Genomic DNA, 27,460 nt, shown 5'->3' on the forward strand with positions numbered 1-27,460 from the left:
TCAGAACAGATTGAGAACAGCACAAGTGATGTGATTAGATATTAGGAAGAAACTCCCCCCTATGAGGGTGGTGAGGCACTGTCACAGGTTGCCCACAGAAGCTGTGGCTGCCCCATCCCTGGCAGTGTACAAGGCCAGGCTGGATGGGGCTTGGAGCAGCCTGGTATGGTGGAAGGTGTCCCTGCCCGTGGCACGGGGTTGGAACTGGATGAGCTTTAAGGTCCCTCCAACCCAAACCATTCTGTGATGTTTATTCCTATGGGAGATTTCGCTGTGCAGCCACAGTGAGAGGATGCAGGACACCAGCCAGCCCCCGGCATCTTCTCCTAGGCAGACCTCCAGCCGGCTGGCGGGGATTGGGGGGATGCTGCAGCATAGTCTGTGCCTCCTGGTATGGTGGGAAGGCTGAAGAGTCCCTCCAGGTCCCAGCACTTGTACTTGGGGAGGGTGCCTTTAAAATACCACCGATTTTCTGGCATCGTCCACCAAGCTCGTATCTTTTCTTCTAGCCAACAGTGGCCACTGAGACCGGTTCGACCGACTTCTGATGCTGTCCCCAGCACAGGCGAACCGAACTCAAACAGCCCAACACATGAAAGACTCTACTATTCAGAACTGGTGACGAGCCCACATTGTTTCGCCCGTCCCGGCCAGAAGCCACGATCTCCTCAGGAAGAGCAGGGGCCGTCCCGCACAACCCGTGCAAGAGCCGAGGGCCGAGACCCGGCTGAGGCGAGCACCCCGCCCGCCGAGGATACGGCGAGGGATAGGTGCTGTACGATTTCTCCGGATGGCCGCCGCCATCCACAGGCTGGTTGCGGACAACGTGCCCACACAGGCGGGGACGAGGAGGCCGAGGCTCGGCGTTCCCTTGCCCGGGGAACACCCTGTGCCTTAACCGGGAAGCATCAGCCACGATGCCTCCCACCTCCGCCATAGCGCAACCCCCACGGAACGCCTCTGGCGGGTGCCACAACATGGCGGCACCACCGGCACCCGGAAAGCAACGGGAAGGAGTGGCGAGCAGCGAGGCGGGTTGCTCTAGCCAGACTCTCTACGCTCCCAGCCGTGCACACTCTATCCGCCGACCTCGGTGCCTCTCTATGGTCGGGAGGCCGCTTGCCGTTGGCAGGCTGGCGGCGGCGGGCAGCGGCCGGTAGGGGACGCTGTGGCCGCCCTTGAGACTGCTATCATGCTCGGAGAGCCGGGCCTGGGCCGCGGCGCGGGGTGGCGGGAGCGAGCGGCGTCGGAGCGGTGCAGTGCAGGGGGGTCGGTATCTGGCGGGATGTTCCGCAAGGCGCGGAGAGTGAACGTGCGGAAACGGAACGAGTCGGAGGACGAGGATGAGGAGCGCGACGAGGAGCCGTCTCAGGAACCGGCGCCGGCGGCCGGGGTGGTAGAGGAAGGAGCCGGCGAGGCCTCCATGGCGCTGGCGGCGGGCCCCGGGCTCCTGCCGCTGCCCGCCGGCTGCGTGCCCCTCGCCTTGCCCGGCAGCCCCGCGGCCTTCGCCTGCGCCGCGAGCTACGGTGCGGCTCTGGGCTTGGGGCTGAGCCTGGCGGGAGGCGATAGGACAAGCCTGGGGGCTCTGTCGGCGTCCGCCTTCCTGCCCCCCCCGCCGCCGCCACCGCCGCAGCAACAGCAGGGCAACGGGCTGCCAGGGCCTGGGCGTCCCAAGGAGAAGAAGCGGACGCGGGAGAACAAAGAGGTCCCTCGGGCCAGCCTGCTCAGCTTCCAGGATGAGGAGGAGGGTGAGGCGAAACGGCTGCCCGCCTTTTGGGGCTGGAAGGGGCCCAGGCAGCCTGCACCACCCCGCGGGAGAGCGGGCCTCTTGGTTTATGTATTTGTAAGGCAGTGGGGCTGCCCCGTGTGGGATGGGGGCGATGGGGGTGCACCAGAGGGGTAGAGCCCTGGAGGACGTGGTGAGGAGGGGCAGGGAGCATCGGCAGTCGCCTTCGGCCCCGAGCGCGACCCGGCTCCTGCGGGGCCAGCGTGCTCCCAGCACCGGGGTGGTGTCCCCGAGTGTTTAATTCCGGTTTAATGGGGCAGATTGTTCCTGCTTCGGTGTTGCCGGTTCGTGCCTGTTGCACCCGTGTGGCTTCACCTGGGTTTGTGCAGTACGCTGTACAGGGCCCATCGCTTGTGCAGCCCTCCTCGTCTGCCGCAGAACCGGCAGTGCTGGCTGGGGCATCTTTCTGGCAGCTTGGTGTCGAGTTTGTTTTCATCTGATGTGCTGGTGTGCACAGGTTGGACTGCCTGTTGAAGCTGCCAACGAGGTTTTGTTAGGTTAACCTTCACAAATGGTGGAAGAAGTGGCTGAGCAGTTTCTGAAACAGAGCTTTTGTAAAAATAACATAATTGTACAGTGCTTTAGCTAATAATTTTGCTGGGTTCCAGCAGGTACCATACTCATGAATTGGTCTGTTCATACTCAGTCTGACTATGGATAATGATTACTACATATTGAAAATTATCAAAAAACACTCCTCAAACTCCAGAGTTTGTGGCATCCCAGAAGTTCGGGATGAATAAAATGAGGAACATATTTTTCTTACACCTTTTGTCAGCAGGAGAGTTAATATGCATTTTGAAGTTTCTTAGAAGGAATTGTATTGTAATCATTGGGACATGGATTTTAAGACTGGTGGTTTGAAATCGTGACAGAAATACTGGAAACATGGAATCACACTATAGACTTAAAAACACCCAAACACTTGTGGGTTTCCTACATTAAACTTTGATTGATTTCTTTATTTTATTTTTTTTTTCCCCTGTGCTATTTAGTTCTTAAACTTACTGCATACCTTTTGGTAGGTTGTAGTGCTGCAGACATTTGAACTGGTAGTACAGCCAACACCAGCCATTCCCTTACTCATTATTTGTGCATATGTGTGGCTATGAAAAGACTTGACCCAAAATATTGTGGCTTCATGTTGTTTTCTTCCAAAACGCATGGTAACAGTGAAGGATCAGCTGGGTTTTGGTTTTAAAAAGAAGGTTTCTACAGTTAGATAAAAGCAGGCCATGTATGTACCCTGTTGTGTAACTTCTGCCTTATTTTCTGTATCTGTGCTGTGAGTGGGATGCATACACATGAAAATGACCACAAAAAAAGTGGGGTAGACATGAGTCCACATGAAAGGATATCGGACTGGTTTTGTTGCAACAGTACAAATACAACGTCACCTTAAATTATGTTGTTAGTGGCATTTACTAAGTTCTGGGTGCAAAATTAACAGATTTAATAGGTCAGTATACTTCTTGGCAGGTCTAATGTAATGTTTTCCAACTTCTCTTTTAAAGAAACTGAAGAAGTTTTTAAAGTGAAGAAGTCAAGTTACAGCAAAAAGATTGTGAAACAATTGAAGAAAGAATACAAAGAAGATCTTGAAAAATCAAAAGTTAGAACAGAGGTCAATTCTCCAACAGATGGTAACTGCAAAGCTAACAGTACCTTTTGTAATGGAAAAGATTAAATCCTGTAGACGCAAATTACTTGTTTTCAGGATGAACTGTTAGTTTTCTAGAGGATTTAGCATTTAGAACTGAGGCAAGCATTAAGTGTGTTCATTTAAACCTTACAAATGCTGTTCTGAAGCTAGTAGAGTTCATATGGAAATGAATGTAGAAGGATGAAACTTGTCAGCTACTTACACAGTTGCCAGTAGACTGCAGTACTTTCTGTATTGCAGCTCTGTTTACGTCAGATAAATTTCTCCCTATGGAATTAGGAAGGAATTAGTGTAGAAGTGTGTCTGTTTCTTATCTGCCGGGAAATGTCCTTGTAACACATCTGAAAAAGGAAGATTTTTGGGGTGAGCAAGAGTGGTCTTTGTTACTGAGTAAATAAGAAGTCCTCAACAGCTGCCTGTTTGAGGACTTGGACCTTAGAGCAGACTTGCTGATTAAAATGACAGGATGAAAATTTTGGAGCAGAAGGATCTTTTAACAATGTACAGTCCTCCAGAGCTTGAAATAGAGCCTGGGATTTAAATTCCATTATACTTCTGTTACTGTTTTTTGGGAAGCTCATTGGTAAAGTGTAGTGATTCCTTTTACAGTTTTGATTGTTTTTTTTTTGTGTAGAGTAATAACCTACAACACTATGAGAACGAGCTGAGGGGCTTATGATCTAATGGTAGCAATGGTATAGCTGAAGCATGTGAGATTAGGGCATGGTCCCATGCAGAAAATTGCCCTTTTTTAAGTAATCTTAAATATTTTTAAAAGGCTTTGTTTGCATTTAAGAGACCCACTGGTTCTTTTTTATTGGAATCTTTAAGTTGCCTATGCAGTAGTGTGGGGCATGAGCCAAACCAGAAATGATTTCTCTGGCTAATGTTCAGGTGATCTGTGAAAACTTGTATCTTAATTCTGGCTTCTGTCACAAAGATCCTTCATTTTGCACGCAGCTAGTGCGTGCTTGTTTTCTGTTTGTCTGTCTTGCAGTCTCAGTAGTTGGTTTGGTTATAGTGCAAAAATCTCATGGCTGCTACTGAGTCAGTAGTCTGGATTCTCTAAGCAGATGCTAACGTCTGAAAACTAGCTATGTGCACCTGGATTTCTATGCATTTTTTTACTTAATATTTATAGCTGCTGCCTGTGTCTGCATGTTACCCAACTAATGCTGGTTAATGTTGCACCCAGCCCAAGAGGAAAATGAAAGGGTTCTTTTGGAATGAATCTCTTTGTGTGGAAAGATTTGGTGTAACACAGGCAATGCTTTCTAATTACATACGTAAGAGACTGTGTGAAGGTTGCACGTATAATCTTAATTACTGAGTTCCCTCACTTTTTTCAATACTTGGCAATATTGAGAATATTTAGTGGTCGATGAGGTGTGTGCTTTGTCAAGTTTTATTTTGAGAGGATGTCAGTGACTTAGTCACAGGTAAGAAGGCATATTTTACTAGATCTAGAACAATGAAATTATCATTTAACATTTTCATTTATTGGTTTGTGGGGTTTTTTGTTTGTTTGTTTTTTGTTTGTTTGGAGGTTTTTTTTTTTACTTTTGGCTTTTATACCTTAAAAAAAAAATCAAAACACTAACTTTTGAGTGATCTTTATAAAAAGAGTAAAACATGGGCTTTGTTGTCTTACCAGTAGAACCACCACTAGAAAAGACAGGACAGATTAAGGATATAGGTCAAGAAGATGGGACTGCAAACAGCGAGCATGGTGAAGAAGAAATGGAAGTTGAAAGTGAGAAGGAAGAAGAAAAACCCAAAGCTGGTGGGGCTTTTTCCAGTGCTCTGTCGTCATTGAATGTTCTCCGCCCAGGTTGGTTTTGTAGTATGTCTAATATGTTAACAAAATCTTTAGCCAACTTTTACAGCAGACTAACTTGTGAGATTAGGAAATACTTTCCAGCAGTATATCAAGCATCTGGGAATTCAGGAAACTGCTGTTTTCCAAACCTGTTCAACTTTACAAGCCTTATTAAGAGAAAATGTTTTACTACAGAATGTTTCATCGTAATGTCAAGATTTTTGTCTGAGTGATGACAAACTAAGAAAATCTGGATTGGAAGAGGCGACTTACCATGAATTTTAACTGCTGTCTATTAAGATTCTGTCTTTAATTCGAATGTATCGGTTACAGGTCTGCAATGTATCTCAGGAGGTTCTAGGTCAGGCATTGAGGCCAAAGAAATCAGTCTGAGAAAGTATTTTTGAAACTGGTTTACAAACTGTTAGCTCACTCATGGTAGCCTGCTCTCCACAGCCTTGGCCATGTTTCAAGAGAAAAAGGATTTTCTAGTTGACTACCAAATAACTTTTCCTTTTAGGGGTAATTGCAAACTAGTGGCATAGGTACATTATTGCATCTCTAAAGATAATGCTTGCTTGGATAGAGTATCTCGTGCAAGTATAAAGAGAACCTGAAATTTAACTGGTTTTGCATGCTTAATCAAAGTAGTGGTAAAAATTGTTTGAAAAAATTGATTTTGGGGGACTTCTTTATATGATGTGTGTAAGTTGGATTAATTTTGTGCTAGAGATTTCAAATATTTTTTAATTATGTCTGCTTTTCTTGTTTTTCCTCAATTGTACAATCTCTCATATTAGCTTTGTCCAGTCTGGTGTCCTCTTAATCTGTGAGCTGTTATTGCCTGCTGAAATGGCTGATGGTTTTTGTTCATGCAAAATAAAAACAGGAGCGATATCAGGGCAGGAAGTGACCCAGTAAAGAATGTAATTTTCTTCCTCCCTTTGCAATAGTCAGCTCATGTAAAGGACGTCCTCTTCTTTGGGAATATTTCCCACAGGAACATCAAGCTCCTGCTGTTACGGCATGTGAGCTGCTGGAAGCAGAGCTGGACTTCTTTGGTATATCCCAGCTTTGAAGGTTTCTGTTCAGAAAGTTTGCATATGCAGCTTATAAGTTGCTTGCAAATGTTTCTGTGAGTATGGATTTTTGTTCTTGTCACATTTTTTTCTATTTACAAAATTAATTTGTTAGGGTGGCAGAGATTAATAAGTTTTTGTTGCAATGGTTGTTTAATGGTGCAAACATCTATCTCTAGGAGAAATTCCAGATGCTGCTTTTATTCATGCCGCTAGGAAAAAGCGTCAAATGGCTCGTGAACTTGGAGACTTTACCCCCGTTGACAGTGAACCAGGTAAAGGCCGCCTTGTTCGAGAAGATGAAAATGATGCCAGTGATGATGAAGATGATGACGAGAAGAGGAGGATAGTTTTTACAGTGAAGGAAAAATCCCAAAGGCAAAAGATTGCTGAGGAAATAGGTAAAACCTTTTAAGAAGGACAGCTGATAACCTTTCACATTGTTTCACTGCAAGTGCTCCCATTCAACATTTTTGAACAGCATTTTTTTCAAATGGGCATGAATCTGGAGTTGTATTCTGTTTCTAAGGAAAAGTACTGCATAATGGAATCTAAGTATAAAATTTTGAGCACAAACTGTATTTCTGTGCTTACAAGCACAGACTCCTCTGAAGCTGGTAGAAACTTAGACTAAGAATCAGTTAGTATTGTTCCTGTACTTTGTTTTTTAGGAAGTATATAGTTGGAAAAGAAAAACATTAGTTCTTTGGTGTAGCATTCTTTTTGCTGACAAGCAGGTAGAATAACTCTGGAAAAGAACAATTAGTGAGATACAAAGGATTTTAACATTAGAGGATTTTACCAGCAGTTAGTTGCAAATTTGCCCATTGGATTTTTTAAGTGGAACATCTGTGATAATAATTCACAGGCTAGTGTCCTTAATTCCTCATGAAGAGGAAAGGAAGATGCTCTGCGATGTTCCCACTGAAGCATGGTCTCTCAAGGTTTTGAACTCATGGCCCTTACTATTATCTTCTCGTTTTTGTTACCTGTCTGTTTTACTCGTATTAAGGTATTGAAGGAAGTGATGACGAAGCGTTGGTGGCAGGGGAGCAAGATGAAGAACTCAGTAGATGGGAGCAAGAACAGATACGGAAAGGCATCAACATACCTCAGGCATGTATTCAGTTGTGAACTCTTTTTGGTTTGTTTCTGCATATTTTGGCTAAATCCATTACAAGCTTCAGCAATTTACAGAAGGCTGTTTCATCTGAGAAGTTCATATGTAACTTCTGATATTCTTTAAAGAGAAGAGGTCAGATTTAAGTATCCAGTGGTATCAGTTTCATTAGTGTCTCTGTTCTGGGTAGATACTGATTGATTGTGGTGCTGTTAACAGGCATTTATTTGCAGCTAGACAGAGCTAGAATAATGCCACTTTGAAGACACCTCTGTTCTTGTTTATCATTGGGTTCATAGAGTCTGTGTAAACAGTGTGTGTTTCTTTGTTTCTGTATCCTGCATTGCAGCATAGAGTTGGAATTAGTAGCAGGTTGCACCATATGTTGCCTGCACACTCATAATGAAGTTGCCACTCAGTTTAAGAGGATAGTGGTCTTTTAAAACAAACAACAACAAAACCCATCACCCCACATTTCTGCAAAATCACAACGAAAACACTGATTCTAAGAACTTGTGTTATTCTGTTAAATAGCCACAGCAAAGTTGAGTATAGTCCCAAACACTTGGTTATTCTTGGATTTATAGGCTGGTTAAAATCGTTATTTCATATGATAATGATACTAAGGTACTTAAATGTGTCCATTTAAGAAGGTGCATCTGAGTGAATTTGTTTCTGTTGGAAGTTCTACACTTGATAATTAAATTTTGTAAATGTACCTGCCTACATTTCTTGCTTTATAACTTATGTGTGAAAGGAAGTTTCTCTTTTCTTTAAAATCTAATAGAGTACAATTGTATTTTCTCTTTCATTAGGTTCAACCAAGTCAGCCTGCTGAAGTGAATAATCTGTACTACCAGAACACTTACCAGACACTGTCTTATGGTTCATCCTATGGCGTTCCATACACTTACACTGCGTATGGATCATCGGAAACCAAGTCTCAAAAAACAGATAATACAGTTCCTTTCAAAACTCCCAGTAATGAGATGACTCCTGTTACTATTGATTTGGTAAAGAAACAGCTTAAAGACAGGTAGGACAGACCATCTTTTTAGACTTAAAGACTTGTCCCCTAGCTTTCTGTTCCTCGGGTGTCTTTTAGTCTCGGTGAGCAAACAGAGTTTCATCGCTGGAAAAGTACTGACTGGCACATCCATTAAAAAAAAAAGGCAAACAAAAAAAGCTCAAAGTGAAGATGACATTGATATTTTGTTCGAAAATCTCCTTGGATTGCTTCTATGGAAGTGAAGCTTTAAATATGAGGCCATTGATCTTGTTGAAGACAGGTCTGAGTTGCATCTTCTGGACACTGGACAGGCTTATAGTCAAGAATGGAAAGGCCAGTGAGGTGTTTAGCTTGTCAAGTTGTATTCCTTTAAACTGTGAATCAGGTTTTTCCCCTTCAGGAGACAGTTATAGTGTATACAGGGGTTTTCTTTTTAGTTTAAACACTCTAATCTGCTTGTCAGGTACGGAAAAGATCCTACTAAGTGAACACCCCAGTTGCAGTAAGAAATCATTTATAATCAACAGCTTGCACTTTACATGTCTTCAAAATTGGTTTGTATGCCTCTTGTAGTGTTAGAGCCTTTGACAGTGCATCAAGTTAGTAGGGGAATAACTCTGTTTTGTGTAAGCAATAGTTCTCCCACCACCACCGCCCCAAACCTTCCTTCCCAGTTGTACTTTTGGGCCAGCCTTGTACTATTCTACCCATCCTGTAAAAAGCTGTGGTAGTGGGCAGTCCAGGGCACTCAGCATAGTCTAGCAAATTAATTTAAACCATTAGCCTTGCTGTTTATTTAGACAGGAGAGAAAGCAACAAATGGAAGTTAGGGAATATGTCTTTGCAGTATTTCCCATATATAGTGCTTGGCACTTGCACTGTCTGTTTAATATCTCAATGGTCTGAAATAATACAGACTTTTGGATGTAAATTTGCTATTTATCCGTTGCCCTTCAGGTTGGACTCTATGAAAGAATTGCACAAAGCTAATCGACAGCAATATGAGAAACACCAGCAAAGCCGAGAGGACTCTACCAAGGCAATTGAAAGATTAGAAGGGTCTTCTGGGGGTATTGGTGAACAGTATAAGTTTTTGCAAGAAATGCGAGGGTATGTCCAAGACTTGCTTGAGTGTTTCAGTGAAAAGGTAAGGATGAAAAAACATTCATCTTTTTTCAAAAAAAAAAAAAAAAAGAAAAAAAAAGGGGATTCTTAGTACATGCCAAACACCATCTCCTTCTGTTTGCGAAAAATGTTCCCTGAGAACGTGTTCTTCTAAAGGTTTGGTTATTTGAGGGTTGAAAAGATAAATTTTCATCATGCCAAACTGGTGATCAGGAGCCAATCTTTCACAGTGTAAGAGGTTGCTGACTTTAGATTGCCTAAAACAAGCTTTAGATTGTATGTCATTAGAATTTTGGTAGATATTGCGTTATTTCAGCTTTACTCAAGATGCTGTTTTTTACTTGTGTTGAATACCAGGTTAACAAAAGTAAGGGCCGAATTGCAGCGTTGTTACTGTGTTCATAAAAGCATTCCAGAAACTAGCAAAGACTTGTATTTTGAATGTTATTATAAGACTTCCTCCTGCCAGGCAGTTTCATGTATTTGATACTGTTCTCATGTCTGAAGGAGAGTTTTAAAACTAGTATAGCTGTCTGAAGACACCCAGACTTAAAAATGCACTCATGTAGTGTGATACTTTTGTGTATGTCTAACTTGAAAGCTTGGTCTTCCTTTCTTGTGGTATTCATTATGTTTTAGTTATTTTTTGTAAGTATAACCGGAGATCCTGAAAATATAAATATATATATATGTGTGTGTGTATATATATACTTATATATGCTTTTTTATATATATGTATACATATATATTCCACACAGGAGCTGTAAAGTTCAGGTAGCACTACCTAGGCTATTGTTGTCTGACTTGAATACAAAAGTATTGTGTCTTCTTAATATATTAGCTCTCATAATTACTTGAGTAGTGGAAGCTGTTGCTTCTCTAGCTTGTTAGGTGTGGAAGAAGAATATAAAAGCATTCTGATTGCTGATTGGCTAGAGAGGAATTGTCCAGCATTACTACTGGTATTGGGAGAGTCCCATCTTCAATCCTGTAAACTGAAGAATAGCTGTGTCATGAGCTAAATCCCGGAAGTGTGGACCAGTTAATTCAGCCAGCTTCTTGATTAGTTAAAATAGATATTGTTCACTGAAGAGGCAGTAGTCCTGCGTCTGTGTTGGCATTATCTACTGAAGGGTAGTAAAGGTACTTGCCTTTTCAGCTGTGTCAGTGTTGGTTGCCCAGATGCCTAAATTCCTTCTTGAAGATACTTTTTTATATTCTTTTCTAAGATAAATTTGTATTTCAGGAGACAAGTTAAACACCTGCATCTCTATTCAGCATTTGCTTTCTGAAGACTTCTTGTTAAATCTCTCTTGGAGTAACTCTAAGTCACGTCTGGAGGTTTTCTTCGATAGTCTTGTTCAAGTCTTTTATTGAAGACACCATTCTGAGTATAAACCAAGCCTTTTAGTCTCTCGGATTTTGTACTAAGTGGGACGACTTACTGTTAAGTAATAGTGTTAACAATTTCAGTTCAGTTTGTAGAAATGTTACTGACTTACCTAGCTATACTAGTAAATAAATAAATTCCAGCCATTTAATGGCAATTTAACTGCTGATAATCTAATAAACAGGCTTGTTATAGTTGTTTTCTTACAATATGCCTTTCCGGGTAGTTGGTCTTTTAAGAATTCTACACCCATACACCTTCCTCACCCTTCCCACCCTCTCCATACCCCGTTTGCCATGCCAGTCCATTGAACTTTTAAGGCGTGTTTATCATCTGATGAGAAGGCTGCATGGAGACCTCATAGCAGCCTTCCAGTATCTGAAGGGGGGCTATAGGGATGCTGGGGATGGACTGTTCATTAGGGACTGTAGTGACAGGACAAGGGGTAACGGGTTAAAACTTAAACAGGGGAAGTTTAGATTGGATATAAGGAGGAAATTCTTTCCTGTTAGGGTAGTGAGGCACTGGAATGGGGTGCCCAGGGAAGTTGTGAATGCTCCATCCCTGGCGGTGTTCAAGGCCAGGTTGGACAGAGCCTTGGGTGGCATGATTTATTGTGGGATGTCTCTGCCCATGTCAAGGGGGGTTGGAACTAGATGATCTTAAGGTGCTTTCCAACCCTAACTATTTTATGAGTCTGTGATTCTTAGGGGCAATCACAGTGTTTTGTTGTTTTCAGTTGGAGGCTGCTGCACTACCTGTATGTACAATGAGTCACAAAATTAGGAGGTGATGTTAGTTTAACAGGAGCATTTCATTTATTGTGATGTCCTATATATCCCTCAGTTCTTTGGCCAGATCATCTATTTTAGAATTTGGTGCTTTCAGCAGGACAGAAGTACTATCAAATTCAAAACCAGTAGCTCACAGGATACTGCAGGGTTTTGTAAAAAGGAGGCAGAGGGAGGGGATAGAGTAGTAAAATCAGTATGAGGTTTTATTTAAATGAAATAATGAAGTGCAGCAGGACAGTAAATTCTTCAATTGTAGAAATAAATTAACTTCAGCTTTTTTTGTATAACCTGTGGCCCTGACTACATATTTAAAGTGTGTATGTTTATAATCTATAATGTATGTAGTTGTAATATACATAAGTATATAAAATGTGTATCCATGTGTGTAATAAGTGTGTATATGTGTGTGTGCATATGCACATATATGAACACATAACCTAAATATGCATAGAACTAGGTCCCTCCCTCTTCTTTCAAATGTGATGCTTTGATGCTTTCTCTTAATTTTAGACAAGTTATTAGACAAATTCACATTGGTGCTGATCTGAATGAAAAAGTGGTTTGCTGAAGTACTAATGGGTTCACAATATACTTGTCCACTCCAAAGGAGTCTGTTCCCCTAGAGATTTCTTGTATGTCTAATGGCTTAGTTCTGGAGAACCAAAGCTGTCATTATAAATTAGACTTTGTTCCCCCTACCCATCTTATTTCTGCACCTACTCAGCATTCTCAACCCTTCATGACCCCCAGCCAAGCGAAACCATGTTTACTGTTTTGAAGAAAATCTGAATGTTAAAAACACTTTGTTCACTGGTAAGGTGCAGCAGAGAGTATATATATTATACAGATTTTAGAAACAAGCAATAGAAATGTCAAATCCTCTATGATTTTTTTCTCTCCAATAAATGATAAAGGCCAGTGGAGTGGGAGCTGCTTGCATGAGTTCCTTCAGAAGTAATTACTGTCAAAATTAGGCTTTCTGAGAAGGCTAGAAAGTGATAACAGTATCTTTACCTTGTGAATGTAGCAACATGCAAGGGATACAGAAAGATTAAATTGTTCTGAGCGTGTCTTTGACAGCACAGTTAGATGAACAGTTATTTTACCTGCAGAAGCAGATTACCAAAACACAGTGTGTCAGAGATGGGGGACTGTAGGTTGAAATTATGCTTGAAGTCTAAACATTCAGAGAGGTTTTCACTTTTCCTCTTAACACTGTTTACAGTAAAAGTGAAGAAAAAAGAACCCAAACCACTGAATTCAAGGTATTGACTAAATAAAACAATAAATGACAGCTGTAGCTTTACAGGAGTCAGTGAAATTATCAGTTATTCATCAACCACAGTATTGATTATAGAAGAATAACAGCTTCTAAGTCTCTTGTGTTTTAAATAGGAAGTGTTTTGAGTTGATTTATATAACTGAATACATAGCTGCTTTTTTTTAATCCTGAGGCAATTATAGAAAAAACTTCTAGGGATGCTTTGAAAATTTCATTGAACTTGTCCATGTTAGAATTCCTGTACACTCGTAAGGAAGAATCTGTAGTTTTTGTGGTAAACTACAGTGAAACTAGTTGTTTGGTTTTTTTTTAATATTTCTCTTTTCAAAATTGTCTTAAATACCAAATACCAAATTCCCGTGCTGGGATATTGTGACTTCCAATTTCTCTCTACTCTATTTTCTCCAAAAGATGTGTGTAGTTTCGGTTGTTTCGCAGTTGCTTTTATTTTAATCCCCGTAGGCCAGTTTATACCGCAGAGCACTAATACTTCATCCTTTTGATATCTCCTCTGATGTGTGTGTCATTCGCAGATGGCTGAACTGACCCTGTAGCTCTGATCTCATAATCTTACATTTTATTGGAGGAGTTTCTTCAATAGCTGCTGAGTCATGTTCTAAATTACGTCAGGAAACCATTTCCGATTTTTATCTTTTGTTTTGCAAAAAACCCCACCTTAATTCTGTCTGGTAGGCAGCAATGAAATACTTATCTAAAAGGCTGTAAGACTGTGGACTAAAGCATATGTCTTGGAGGTAAGGACTTAACGTGTTCATACCGAAAGGAGATGCCTTTCCAAATAAAGAGATTGTGAAAAGTTCTCTTTTGCATCTGAATATTTATAATAATCTATTTTTCACTTGTCCCAGGAAATTAATTTTTGCAAAAGTGTGCAGTGATTCTTACATATTTAATGTCAGGAGATTTCCAGATGTGACAACATCATCTGTTTTTGTTATAGCTGCTACTGAAGTTTAGTCCACTTGGCAGGGGGAACAAAGGCAAAGTGGCAAGCCTGGTGTCTGTATCACTCAAAGGTTATACTTAATGCATAACTCACACGAATTGTACAATTTAAATGATTCTACTGATTTGAATTTACCTGTTGGGGTAACATGCTTACGCAGCAGCTTATCGCATTTCAGTGATAGTATTTCAGCATAAGCTAATAGGAGTTACAGCAAAACAAAAGCTGCTGGCTTCAGGAGATTAGGCTCATGTTGGTTTGGTTTGTTTTTTTACTGTATACAGTCAGGTTGTTTTCTCATTAAAGCACAGAATACTGCAACATTCTTGTTTAAAGGTAGAGAAGAAACAGAGGTCTGAGAGTTGTAAGCACCGTAACACGGTATATAACATGCTTGGTAGAGAAGACAAGGGTACTTGAAGTAACATTTCAGCTCTTTAAAATGGTTGTCTTGCTGTGTAGACTCAATCAACAGAAGTTACTTTGAGAACGCTATTGCTATGGTTGAAAGGTGTCGGCATTAAATGCATGCTTTTTCATCACATTGAACTATTTACTGGTCTAAATGATACCAGTGGGTTAAAGCAAACAGTTTGTGCTGCTAGAAGTACAGTGACAGCATTATGCTTCGGAATAGTATGGAACCCCAGAAACTAAGCACCTGAAGAACTTGATATTACGTAGTGTGTTGTATTTTTACAGGTGCCTCTGATTAACGAACTTGAGTCCGCAATGCACCAGCTGTACAAACAGCGAGCTTCCCGCCTTGTCCAAAGACGACAAGATGATATTAAAGATGAATCTTCGGAGTTTTCAAGCCATTCAAGTCAGTCCATCTTGAAGGTTTTTATTATTCATTAAACAACCTTGTTTACTTAGTATGGCTTAATTTAAATGTAAATGTTTAAAGTATGACTGCCTTAATGTTTATCCTTACTCTTGACATGGGTAGAGGCAAGTTTAGATACAGTTCTCTAATCTGTTTTGTTTTAAACTCAGAGCCACTTGTAACTCTGACTTTACCTCTCCTTTCTTTTGCTCCTAACTGGATTTTCTCTTTCCTAGCACTGTAAATGTATGCATGGTGGCAGTGGTAGTAGTGGTAGCATGTGACTCCTGATTTTCTTCTTTTGTCAGAACTTCTTTTTTCTCATAACCTCATCTATAAATTTCCTGTAACACTTACAGTTAATTCTGTACAAAGCCATGAAGCACTGGGCTAGAGCTGATTTCTATCTGATGCTCTATTTGTAGGCAGCAGAAGTATTTCATTTCAGACACTTAACTGGTAAAACTAACGAACTGGAAGAGACTGGTGCCATTGTTAAAAATCAGATTAGTACAAAATGACCCTACAATTTAAGATTAGTCAGTTAAAATACCTTCTTACTGTGACTGTGGATGGGGGATTCTCAATGAGGAGTTTTCTGATGGTGATTGCTCTTCAGTATGTGAAACTACGAAAGTATAAATGTTAACTTGGATGGAAATACACATTCCTTGGAGGAGGTTTTATTCAGCATGTTACATGATGGGTAAATATATTAATGGTAGTCATCTTTCTGCTTTGGAGAGCTTTCTGTTTTTAAAAATGGTTTTCTTGTCTGTCCTATTGCTGACATAAGATCCTATAATAAAAGCCACTTTCTATTCTTTCACATTGTGTCCAGAGATGAAATTTTGATAATACTGTTAGCTAGAACTTACTAAGGGTGATAAAGTGCTAAGGCATCAGAGCTGCTCATGCCTTTACAGAGTGGTTAGCATACATGTTCCTTTTAGGACTTTATTTGCAGCCGCAGGCATCATATGTAGGCCTTGCAGTTTTACTATGAAAATGCTGTTGTAAAAATTAGAAACCTAATGTACTAGAAACATGTTTCCTGAAAGAAGCTTGGAATAGATTATTTTGGACTGGAATTTAATTATGGGGTGGAAATAGTTGTCATTGTCAAGGCTGGGTTTTAAAGAGAAATTTTATTTAGTATCTGTGAGTCTTGAGAATGAATTTCACTGTGTCTAGAAATAGTTCTGTTCTGTCTCTGAAATTACCACAGAAACTAGGATTTGATGCCAGAAATTGATTTGGTGCATGTACAGACATAGGCAATCTGCTTTTCTTCATGCAGTGTCAGAACACTAAAGGGCTAGAAGTGGATTCAAGTTTGTCTGTCAACTTTTGCTTTATTTCTCTGTAAAGACAAGCAGCTGAGCTTGGAATAACATTTTAAGAATTGAACAACTGATGGCTTCATCAGTATAAGGCTCTTAGTAGTTCCGATACGGATTTGGAATAATTACTTAGATTATTGTTAATATTTTTAATGATGGATTTGTAAATAGTTTTAGGTAAAACATTAAATTTGCTGCTGTGAAGTTTGGGTAGGCTTTTGTTTAAATCTTGATGTTTATGTTGTTGTGGGTGGGCTTGAGCACTGGCTAGCACTCGATCCACTTCTAAAATTTACCCAAAAAGGATGAACTGGAAATACTTTTGTGTCTGGCTGCTGGTTGGCGATCAGCTTCATTGGTTAGTGGTGGTGTTTTCTATAATCATTAATGTCTATAATGCAGCTTAGAGGAGGGAAGATTGTTTATTTTCCTGTAGCTTTTGGTGTGTTTAAAACTTTAGGCAGTCTAAAGCAAAATGACAATGAATAGAACTCCCAAATATCGTATATTCCTTCTCTGGTGACTCCTTTCTGGCTATTTTTTTGTTCATTTTCTTTTCAAAAGATACGTGGTGAGCATGTTTATGTAAGGAGCGCCTTTTGTTGTGGAACTTTCAGTTTAAGCAATTTCTTTTAAATGTTGGCTTTTATATTGTTGGGCACTGTTGTGAGAGGGACAAGAATGAGGTATGGTGAAAACTATTTGATGTTTAAGTGGAGATTTTTCCAAACCCCACTACTTCCTCTTTTAACCTCTATACATGTGAATTCAGGCTTCTGGGTGCATCTTTTTTTAAAACTTCAACCTTTCTGCTTCAAATTACTCTTAGTTTAAAGTAGGTAAAAGGCTCTTATGACACTGCCTGCAACACATTTATATAATCATAGATAAGCATTTTAATTTTCATCCATCTAATTTTACAGATAAAGCACTGATGGCACCAAATCTTGAATCTTTTGGACGAGACAGAGTGATCTATCAAGAGCAAGTAAAGCGTCGAACTGCAGAAAGAGAGGCTAGAAGGTAGAGTACTGAGATTTCTTGTCTGTTAGGAGTCTTTGCTGGCTTGCAGAATACAGTTGTCCTGTGTCACTTACTAATGTAAGTAACAATGTTTGCTCCTTTCCTGCAAAGGGAAAAAAACACTTAGGCTGGGCAGGGGTTTTCTTACATATTCCTGCTTACCATGCAAGTATACAAAACAAGGCTCTGTGACATAATACTGATATAAAATCACTAAAAGAGCACATAGTAGACCCATTCTGTATCTATCTTGTCACTGCTGGTTTCTCTTCCTTCCATTGTTTGAGGCAGCAGTATAGCTGTGGTAATGTAGTGAAAGTGGAGGGGGTTTTAGCCTGGATTTCCTTGCATTGAAAGTTATGACAAGCTTAGGTGGATCTGCACATTGCATGGGGGTAAAAAAAAAGCCAGTAATAACTGGTTTATGTTGCTGATCTTTTTCAGAACTCGTCGTAGACAAGCAAGAGAGCAAACTGGGAAGATGGCAGATCACCTTGAAGGCCTTTCCAGTGATGATGAGGAAACTTCGACAGATATTACAAACTTCAACATGGAGCGAGGTAGAAAAGCTTCTGAAGTTCTATGTAACAAAATTCAGAAAAAAAGGCAGAAAAAAAGAAGAATTGATCCAAATGCAGCCCTGTCCATATATTTCACCATATTTTGGAGAAAGTTTAGGAACTATTCCTTGCTGGATCATCAATGTGACAAAACCAGTCTTGTTTCACCAGGCTGTTGTGCAGCTTGCAGCTGACAAAGTACCCATCCTTACTGAGATTCTCTTTAATTGAAACATTCTTTTTCTGGCAAGCAGTAAGATTTTCTACCTTCAAGTGGATACTTCTAATTTGTAACATGGTTTATCATTCTTCAAACCTCTGCTTGTTTCACATGTGAAATTCTGAAAACCTCAGTGCTTTAGAAACCTTTAGAAACCTTTTTTTATCTTTTACAGCAGCAGTTAAAATACTATTCCAGTGGCTGCTGTGAAACCAGTAGTGAAGAAAGTGGAGCATCACTATAGTAATCCCATTCTCTTATTTTGAACCTTAGTACAATTATAATTATCTCTGATTAAAGAGAATTTAATCAGTTTAGAAGAAATGTGGAGAAGGGGAGCAGCAAGGATCACACATGAAGAATTGCTTATGTTGTGTATGAGAGAGGATTAAACAGTTTTACAATCTTCAGCTAGGAGAACAATGTTGACTTTTCACAGTATGAGAGCTAGGGGCATGAAATGAATTGGTAGGATTGGTTTAAAGTAAACAAGTCACTTCCCACAGAGAGTGTAATAAAAATGCCAAAGTCATTGCTGTAGGAGGCTGTGGAGATCCAAAGTGTGAACAGATTAAAAAAGCAATTAAATGAAGTGTCTAACAGTGGGATCCTTCAGAAGTGCAAACAGTTTCCACACCTTTAGTTCCTGGCTGAGTTACCAAAACTGGGGGTGCAGGGAGAGCTCTTTCATAAACAAAGCAACTGTTCAGGGTTGTTAGGTGCTATAATTAAGTTTGCCAAGTTAAATGATCTAGATTAAAAATTCAGCATGGCTGAATTGCTCTTTGCAGCTTGGCACTTTTACGTGTACTAAAGCCTTTTACAGTATCACAGTATGCTAGAGATTGGAAGGGACCTCAAAAGATCATCTAGTCCAATCCCCCTGCCGGAGCAGGAACACCTAGATAAGGTTACACAGGAATGTGTCCAGGCGGTTTTGAATGTCTCCAGGGAAGGAGACTCCACAACCTCCCTGGGCAGCCTGTTCCAGTGTTCTGTCACCCTCACTGAGAAGAAGTTTCTTCTCAAGTTTAAGTGGAACCTCTTGTGTTCCAGTTTGTACCCATTACCCCTTGTCCTATCATTGTTTGCCACTGAGTAGAGCCTGGCTCCATCCTCGTGACATTCCCCTTTATATATTTATATACACTAATAAGGTCACCCCTCAGTCTCCTCTAAACTATAGAGACCCAGCTCCCTCAGTCTTTCCTCATAAGGGAGATGCTCCACTCCCTTAATCATCTTAGTTGCCCTGCGCTGGACTCTCTCCAGCAGGTCCCTGTCCTTCTTGAACTGAGGGAAGTTTCATCAGTTTCTGAGTAAGCATAGTATTTCTAAAGATTGTTTATTTTTAATCATTTGTAGCTCTCATGTTAGTCCAGAATGAGCAGTGAGCTATGTGGAACAGAGGGATGCGCTTTGTGCCTGCTGACTTCATTTGTAGCATCTCTTCTTGATTCCAGTGTGAAAAATGTGTTTATATGACATAATCTTATGGTTCCCTTAGGCCTGTTTCTACTTTCTAAGCATACTAGTCACATTAGTTGCGTATAGGTTACTACTATAACTAAACATTTAAAACTGGCTGCAGCAAAAATGACTGATGAAAATGAAACTAACCCTAGGAAGTGGAAAAGATGAAGGGAAAGTAATATATGGAGAAAATGTTCTGGACTGCATAGAATACTGGTACTGTCAATATAAAACAACATAAGGAAGGTGCTAAGAGATTGTTATACTTTCCCAGTGCTAAGAGCCATGTTACGTTCAGCAGTTTAGTTTGGTGTCTACCAGTGCCCCCTCAGTCTGACATGCTGATTCAGTTAGCTTATCTGAGTTGCCCTCCTGTACTTGCACTTGGATGCACAAAGTCATAGCATAATTTGGGTTGGAAGGGACCTGGAGGTCAGCTGTTCCAAACTCCCATGCAGAGCAAGGCCAGCTTCAGAGTTAGGTCAACACTTGAATACAGCCCAGTACACACTGATTGTATGAAACGCTTAAAAGTGAGATCTGTGATAAAATAGTACATCAGAGACTAATCATGTGCTCTTGTTTTTATTACTTTGTATTCCTGAGACAGAAGTAACAGAACTTTTAAACATGATGGGGTTTTTGTTTGTTTATAGGAGTTTGCTTATGCCAGTGAGTATCAAAGTCGCTCTTGAAAGAGGTATTACAGGGAATAGGTGATTATCTTCTCACTGTTTTTCTCCCCCACCAGATCGTATATTGAAAGAATCCAGCAAAGTTTTTGAAGATGTTTTGGAAAACTTTTATTCAATTGATTGCATTAAGTCACAGTTTGAAGCTTGGCGCTCAAAGTACTTTGCTTCTTACAAGGATGCTTATATTGGCCTTTGTTTACCAAAGCTGTTTAACCCTTTAATCAGACTTCAGCTGCTTATCTGGACTCCTTTGGAGGTAAGGTCCTCTGCAAGCAACTTCTACAAAGTGGTTCTTTCACACTTCTGCAGAGCAAAGTAAATTTTGATGTGTGCTTCTCATAAATGCGTGTTCTAGGCAGAACATTTTCTTCATTTCTCAGGAATCAGGCTGGCCTGTGTTTCTTAAGGAAGTAGTGTCATTGCTTCAGAAGTAGGGGAGCACGTGAAGTAATTTACTCGCCCTTGAGACAGATTAAGAGACTTGCGGCACTCAGATCTTGAGGCACTATTTCTTTTTTTTTTGTTTAATTTCCACTGCAGATGAGTATCTGACATGTAAAGAAAAGGGACTAGGTTTGAATTGTGCTCACTTGCTGCTTGCCCTGCCTGCTTAGCATACTTTCTGAAGTTGTTGTTCTGTTTTGTGAGTGTATCATACTTGCGCATATACTATTCTTACTTTTATTTTCTTTAATGTGTTGACTGCAGATCTCTATTTAGAAATCCAACCTCAGTTCTTTATTCACTAGGGCAAGTGTCGAGATTTTGAGACTATGTTGTGGTTTGAATCATTGCTGTTTTATGGCTGTGAAGAACAGGAACAAGTGAAAGATGATGCTGATATTTCACTGTTGCCTACCATTGTAGAGAGAGTTGTTCTTCCTAAATTAACAGGTATAGTCTTGGAAAGAAAATGGGGAGAAATGCGGGGGTGTGGAAGCTGATGTTTGTGCTTTTGGGTCTTACTGTTTTGTAAATGATTGCCTGGCTGTTGTTAGTACTTGTATTTGAGCATTTGCAAAGAGAAGTATATTCTTTAATCTCTTACAGTGATTTCTGAAAATATATGGGATCCTTTTTCTACAACACAAACGTCCAGAATGGTAGCAATTGTACAGAAGCTAGTAGATGGATATCCTTCAGTGGTGAACGCAGAAAACAAAAATACACAAGTAAGTTGTTTTTTTCTTAAGTATCTTGCATAAGTTAAGAAATTTGGATATATTCTTTCTACGCTATATTGGAGAACACAGCATGCTTTGTGAGGAGCAGGAAAGACTTTTGCAGTTATTTAATGCTCTGCAGCCTTGTCATGGAGAGTCAAGTGGTGATAAATTAGGAGGAGGAACTTGGTGAAGTCTCCCCAAAATAGATGCTAGATATAAAAAGAGATATCAAATGTACTAAGAGTTGTTGATCTGTAGTTTTGGTTTTAGGGCCAGCTACAAATAGTTAGGCTTTTCTCTTTTTTAAAATCTTTGTAACCTTTTCAAATGTATTGCTTTGAAATTTGATTGCTTTACTTACCTTCTGTGAATGCAGGAATTGATGTCATGACTTCAGGTGCCACAGCTGATGCAGTGTATGAATTGCTTTTAGGATAGTGGAGACAGGCCAAAGTGCATGTGTATGGAGAAGTTGGAAGATTAAAAATTACAAAAGTCCTGACTTCCTAGAAGCTGTGTGATCAGGCTTAACTATAAAGTAGTTTCATTGCCTTCAGTTTTTATTGAAAGAGTCAAATTTCAAAATGGCCTCTGTCAAATTGCCTCTGTTAATTACTACAGGTTTCTCTAAGATTTTCTATATATAATGTGCTAAGTATGCCTACCTTCTACTGTTAGGGTCATAAATGTTCTTTGTTGCTTTGAAAATCAGTTTGAGTGGGTAACTACTAAGTGCATTGGACACTTTAAAAAATGAAATTATCTGTTTCAGATGCTTTTAAAGGCATTGTTGCTAAGAATGAGGAGAACACTAGATGATGATGTATTCATGCCCTTATATCCAAAAAAGTAAGTTTGCTTTCAACTACGGTGTTAGATCTTTATTTGCAAGTTGGTGTCTTCGGTCCATAGTTAACAGGGTTTTTTTCCCAGTATGGTTCACTGGCTGGATACAGGAGATATTTCGTTATCATACTGTGAAGATTTAGCAAAGACAAACAGGATGGAAGGGAATATTTACAGAGATGAACTGTGTGTGGGTAGGAGGAAGCCAGCAAACTCCAGACAGAGGTGATCTTGGTTATTCATTAAAGAAATCTCTTACTTTCCAGCATCTTAGAAAACAAGAACTCTGGTCCATATTTGTTTTTCCAACGTCAGTTTTGGTCCTCTGTTAAGGTAAGTCAGTAAATACATCTGGTAAATCTTTCATCTAGACAGTGTAGCAATGAAATCCTCTTCAAATCTGTGAAAAATGGTAGATGGAAATTGCTTTAACTACATTTGAAAGAACTCTAAATTAGGGTTCTTAGTCTTTGATAATGCACTGTGCCCTCTTCAAAAGGTTGCCAGTGAAAGTGCCATCATTTTAACTTGTATGTTGTGGGTTTATTTAGCATACTCAACCTATTTTTTTTTAATGTCATTGGGCTTAATGTCATTGTCAGAATAAAATATGCTGCTTTTATTTCACTTACGTTGGAACGAGAGAGTTTGGTTTGTTTTGTTTTTTTTTTTTACATATAGTCTGAGAATCTCCATGAAAATAACTTGGCTCCTTTTCAAAAGCTTACTGCTATTTGTAAAGTATAAGAGCATTTGTAATCTTGAGTTTAACTGAAACAATAAAGAGTGAGAAAGAAAAAGTCTCTGTGTGTGGAACATGCAGTACAGAGTTTGCAAAGGTCTGTAAGAATCTGTGACTGTTGTAGTTTATTTCCAATAAAAGGTTGTGAAGAAAATTAACTCCCAACTACACAGGAAAGTAAAGTATGAGTCATAGAATCACAGAATAGTTTGGGTGGAAGGGACCTTTAAAGATCATCTAGTTCCAATCCCCATGCCAGGGGCAGAGACCCATGGTGATTGAGCTGCTGATCTCCATGATCATGCAAACAGAAATCTTATCTGGAATTTTCTATTCAAATTGCAGCAGTGAGGGAGACTGTATTCCTAATAAGCTTCCAGTCACTTCATTTACTTAAAATATTTGGCACTGAATTCTTACACTTTGAAATAAAAGTCAACTTCATAAATGCTGCTTAGAACAAAAAATGCACAAGCATTTATTAAAATGCTGTTATTAAAACAGATTGCTTGTTTAGGGCTTGTGTGTCTTTTAAGGGTGAAATTGTCTGCCTCTGGCAGTATCTGTTGAAGCCTGGGCAGCTTAAAACAGTGGTAACAGCACAAATGGTTCTACTTTAGAGAAGCATTAAAAATACAGCTGTCTTGCACTAGCAAGTCAGTTACAGTATCAAAGATGAGCAGAAGTAGAAGCTGGGAGGCAAGTGCTTATTTACCATTTCCTGATGATGTGCCTCAGCTCTACACTCCTGGCTAGGCTCATTTGTATGAGGGTAGCAGCAATTCTTCACAGGCTGCATGCCAGTGGGGAATAACAGCTGTACCAGCTGGCTTAGCCAGCGTCCCTGGTGACATTTTGTGTCACTTGTGCCTTGGAAGTAAGGCTTTTGTTGACAAGGTGGCTATGAATTTGCCCCCATATGGCATATGCTGGGCATCACTTGGCTTGCCATCGATGCCAGGTTTTGAGAACAAGATGGCTTAAAACTTTAATCTTTATTTTATGATTTCTTGTGCAAAACATGAGCAAAGTTGAGATGGTGGTGGTTGTATGAGAATTCACAACACCCTAGGCTGGTACTTTATGGATTCTGAATAGTTTTGAAGCTAACAGAAGGCATATTTCCACTGCTTACCTTAGCCATGCTGTTGCATTTAAAAAAGCTCTAGAGTGTTTGATCAAAGTTTCAATACATTTGTAAATACTTATTTTCCCTGTGTTGTATTTTCAGTTATTAGGAAACTTTCTCCAGTGGTATGGAATCCTTTCAAACAAAACTCTTCAGGAACTGTCAATAGATGGTCTGCTAAACCGATACATACTAATGGCTTTTCAAAACTCTGAGTATGGAGAGGACAGCATTAAGAAAGCTCAAAGTGTAAGTAAAATCAAACGGTGTTTAAAATGACTTGTAATTCACATTTCAACTGAAGGAAAAATGTAGTTAAAGCTAGGTTACCTATGATGTCTTGGCTTTCACATTCCAAAGTTAAAATGTCAGTGAAAAATAGAATTTTTTACTTTTTCTTTTAATACACAAAAGAAAGAACTTTCTCTGCCTCATGCTTGTAGATAGTTCAGGTATAGCATCCATTTCAGTGGTTTACTGCTTGAATTTTGGATCTTTTTTGGTGAGTTTCTCAGTATTTCACTCAGTTGGGCCTTGTCACTGCAGTGTTACCTGGCAGGCTTCAGAAATCGTGTTAGATGGCTTTTCAAGTTTTGTTATATTGTGTTTAATGTTCTTTTTCCTGTTATGTCTAGGTAATTGCCTGCTTTCCTAAACAGTGGTTCACTAATCTAAAAGGAGACAAAACTATTTCTCAGCTAGAAAACTTCTGTAGATACCTTGTTCATCTTGCCGATACAATTTATAGAAACAGTATTGGTTGTTCTGATGTGGAGAAAAGAAATGCAAGGTAACTTCCTTTGAGTTAATGCGATTGAAATTCTTGTGCTTTGTGTTATTTTGCTGATGCACTCAAACATGGGTAAATATAGTGCTGCATGTCTTTTGAAACTTCTTTGAATTCAAACCTAAGAAATGTTATGGTATGGTAGATGGGGAGATTTTTAAGGTGTAAAACTGCAGCTGCTGGAATCCTGAAACATCTGTAGTATGTTTTGCACTGCTGCTTAGTGTCACTGATTCTGGCAGATTTTGTAGCTACTGGTTTTGGGTTGCTCCACCTTGTGAGCCTGCTGCCAATTCCTGCATAATGGCTTCTAAATTACAAACCGTGCTTTTGTATACAGTACAAAAGTTCTGACTTTATTTACACAGCCAGCTGGATGAACCTGTTTTCCCTGGTCATTTTACTGGTATCTGAAAACCAGCATAATTAAAAGTTCAGATTAGATCCATAAATGTTTCTGCTGGCCAAGTAACGTGAAATGCTATGGGTGTAGCATCCTACACTCAAACTTAGAAAAACAAGTTATTACACTGATATGCAGGACTGTGTTGAGACTGGAAGATTGTTTATTCCTGTGCTGTGGCATGGGAAGCAGAGGTTTCAAGGCCAGTAGTTCTGTTGTTCCAGCAAACCTGAAACTTGGAATGACAAACCCCCTTGCTACCTGCATTAATCATTCTTGATAGTTGAACTTGCTTGAGCCATTGTTGAATTACTTGTCAATTACTGATGCTCTCCAGGGGATTAGATCTTTTTTGCTTTTTTATCTTATGCACAGCACTGAATCATAGAGACAGAAATTCCCCTTAAACCGTAGCAGAGAAATCTTGGTTAAGAGGGTTGGGTTGTTCTTTTTTCTGGTGTCAGGTTTTTTTTTCCAGTTGCCATGTTGGTTATTAGACACTTTTCAGAGCCACTTTTGGCTGTGGCATATGAATCATCTAGTTTTCAGAGAACACTGAGCTTTGTGCCACGCTGGGTTGCTTTTCATCTGCTTTCAGGTTATGCCTCAGAACTTTTGTGTCCAAAGTACTACAGTAGTGTCACATAGCAATTTAATTTTCTCCACTATTCAAATTCCAAAAGGACTTAATACTACTTCATTTCTAAAACCAGAATGCCTTGCCTAGCATGATACTGGAATTGAAATGAAGGAGTTGAGATAGAATCCAGTAGAAATTAAAACTTCCTCTTTTTTGTTAGACTGTTCCTAAATTTGAAAGAGCTTTCTTTACCAGCTGGAATGATAACTTGGTAAAACTTCTGCATTGGAAGAGAAACATCCAATTAACAATTTTTTTTCTAGTGAATTCTAATATAATTTCTGTCTTATGTCCTCCTACTTTTTTCCTGGCATTTAACAAATCTATTGCCATTGCTCCATTAAGCAGATGAAATAAGTCTGCAGCAGAAATACTACTTTTTATAAGTGAAGAATGTCTTATCTTTTTTTTATAAAGCCTAGGACAGTTGTTTGAACTACAAAGGCGTTCATTTCTGCCAAGAGGGAAATGTATCTTTACCTATGTTTTCCAAACATTGGATGCTTTCTCACAGATCAGCCAAGTTCATTTTTACGATTGATTTACTTCTGTTGTTTTTACTGAGACCAGTGTAAATTTCATGTCCACCCTCAAAGCAAGGCACCAAAATTGTTCTCGACAGCTGAAGAAGTACAGTCCTCCTGACAGTTAGTTCACTCTTAAGCTTCCTAGATTGACCTGAATTGTAATGCAGCCTTTTTAAGACATGCATTAAAGCATACTTGTTGCCTTGATTTTACTTTCTTTTTTGGCTGAAACATTTATCAAGGGAGCTGTGACTCACTGCACAATACCACAAGTAATCGAAGACTTTCTCTTGAGATGATACTGCACCTCATATTAAACCATATTGTATGATTAATTCCTACTCCCAAAATACATTTTCCAATCTCAGTACAAAGCTGATACCCAGCTGATTTTATCAGACCAAGCAAGCGGGGCAGAGGATGATGTGAAGTTATCTGAAACTGATTTGCTATATGGATTCATAATGTAGTCTTCTGCTGAAATACTACTACTTGTACATGATCGTTCCATTCCTGTATTGATTTCTCCTTCCCCTTTTTTAGGGAGCACATAAAGCAGATCATAAAGCTTCTAGCAAGTATCCGAGCACTGGATCATGCTGTGACAGTTGCAAATGATCACAACATAAAAGAGTTAAAGATTTTAATAGAAGGAAAATAGACTTTTCTGATAACTCATTTTGAGCTTTAAAACCATTCCTGATGTGTAATTTATGTACATATGTAAAGTTTCTTAAACTGTAAAGTATTGATCTTTGTTTTAATACAAAGTGCATTCTTATATACAGCATCCTTAAAAATAAAAAAAATTACTTCTTTGAAAACAAAAATGGAATCCCAAGATTGTCATTTTTCCAGAAATCAGATTTTTCCTTAAAGTGTCTCAAAATCTTGCTTACAAAAATACTTTGTACCCACGATTAGTAGTCATCTGCTCTTGGTAATTGTTCCATGGTTAACTGGAATGTGTATAATATATTATGTGTAATACAATTATGTGTATGCATATATTAATACCACCACATTGCTTTCACACTGGATAT

General features: G+C 39.6%; 1 protein-coding gene across 4 annotated transcripts; it reads left to right on the forward strand.

Annotated features, from left to right (window-relative positions):
• The first annotated feature begins 1,202 nt into the window (after window positions 1–1,202).
• PAXBP1 (PAX3 and PAX7 binding protein 1) lies at window positions 1,203–27,229 on the forward strand. Of its 4 annotated transcripts, none has more exons than XM_057410123.1 (18): window positions 1,209–1,748; window positions 3,301–3,429; window positions 5,104–5,280; window positions 6,527–6,622; window positions 7,360–7,463; window positions 8,283–8,503; window positions 9,434–9,623; window positions 14,737–14,860; window positions 17,130–17,229; window positions 17,674–17,789; window positions 20,234–20,433; window positions 20,927–21,071; window positions 21,228–21,349; window positions 22,116–22,192; window positions 22,456–22,522; window positions 24,163–24,309; window positions 24,696–24,850; window positions 26,961–27,229. In XM_057410123.1, the coding sequence occupies exons 1-18, from the start codon at window positions 1,286–1,288 to the stop codon at window positions 27,076–27,078; spliced, it is 2,751 nt and encodes a 916-aa protein (XP_057266106.1). In that variant the 5' UTR covers window positions 1,209–1,285; the 3' UTR covers window positions 27,079–27,229. The 4 variants fall into 4 exon arrangements, with proteins under 4 accessions (XP_057266107.1, XP_057266106.1, XP_057266103.1 ...); XM_057410120.1 differs by having other exon boundaries at window positions 1,210–1,748; window positions 6,527–6,748; XM_057410121.1 differs by having other exon boundaries at window positions 1,210–1,748; window positions 5,107–5,280; window positions 6,527–6,748.
• Window positions 27,230–27,460: the final 231 nt, after the last annotated feature.

This window comes from Pezoporus wallicus, unplaced genomic scaffold (genome assembly GCF_028554395.1).
Source record: "Pezoporus wallicus isolate ANWC-B61680 ecotype Strahan unplaced genomic scaffold, APGP_CSIRO_Pwel_v1 contig_7011, whole genome shotgun sequence".
NCBI classification, from domain to species: domain Eukaryota; kingdom Metazoa; phylum Chordata; class Aves; order Psittaciformes; family Psittacidae; genus Pezoporus; species Pezoporus wallicus.

Excerpts from the sequence above, each read along its gene's own strand:
- PAXBP1 (XM_057410120.1), top strand. The coding sequence starts at position 1,286 with ATGTTCCGCAAGGCGCGGAGAGTGAACGTGCGGAAACGGAACGAGTCG. Across the intron at positions 22,193-22,455 it reads ATGCCCTTATATCCAAAAAA|CATCTTAGAAAACAAGAACT; the intron begins GTAAGTTTGCTT and ends CTTACTTTCCAG. Across the intron at positions 22,523-24,162 it reads AGTTTTGGTCCTCTGTTAAG|TTATTAGGAAACTTTCTCCA; the intron begins GTAAGTCAGTAA and ends TTGTATTTTCAG.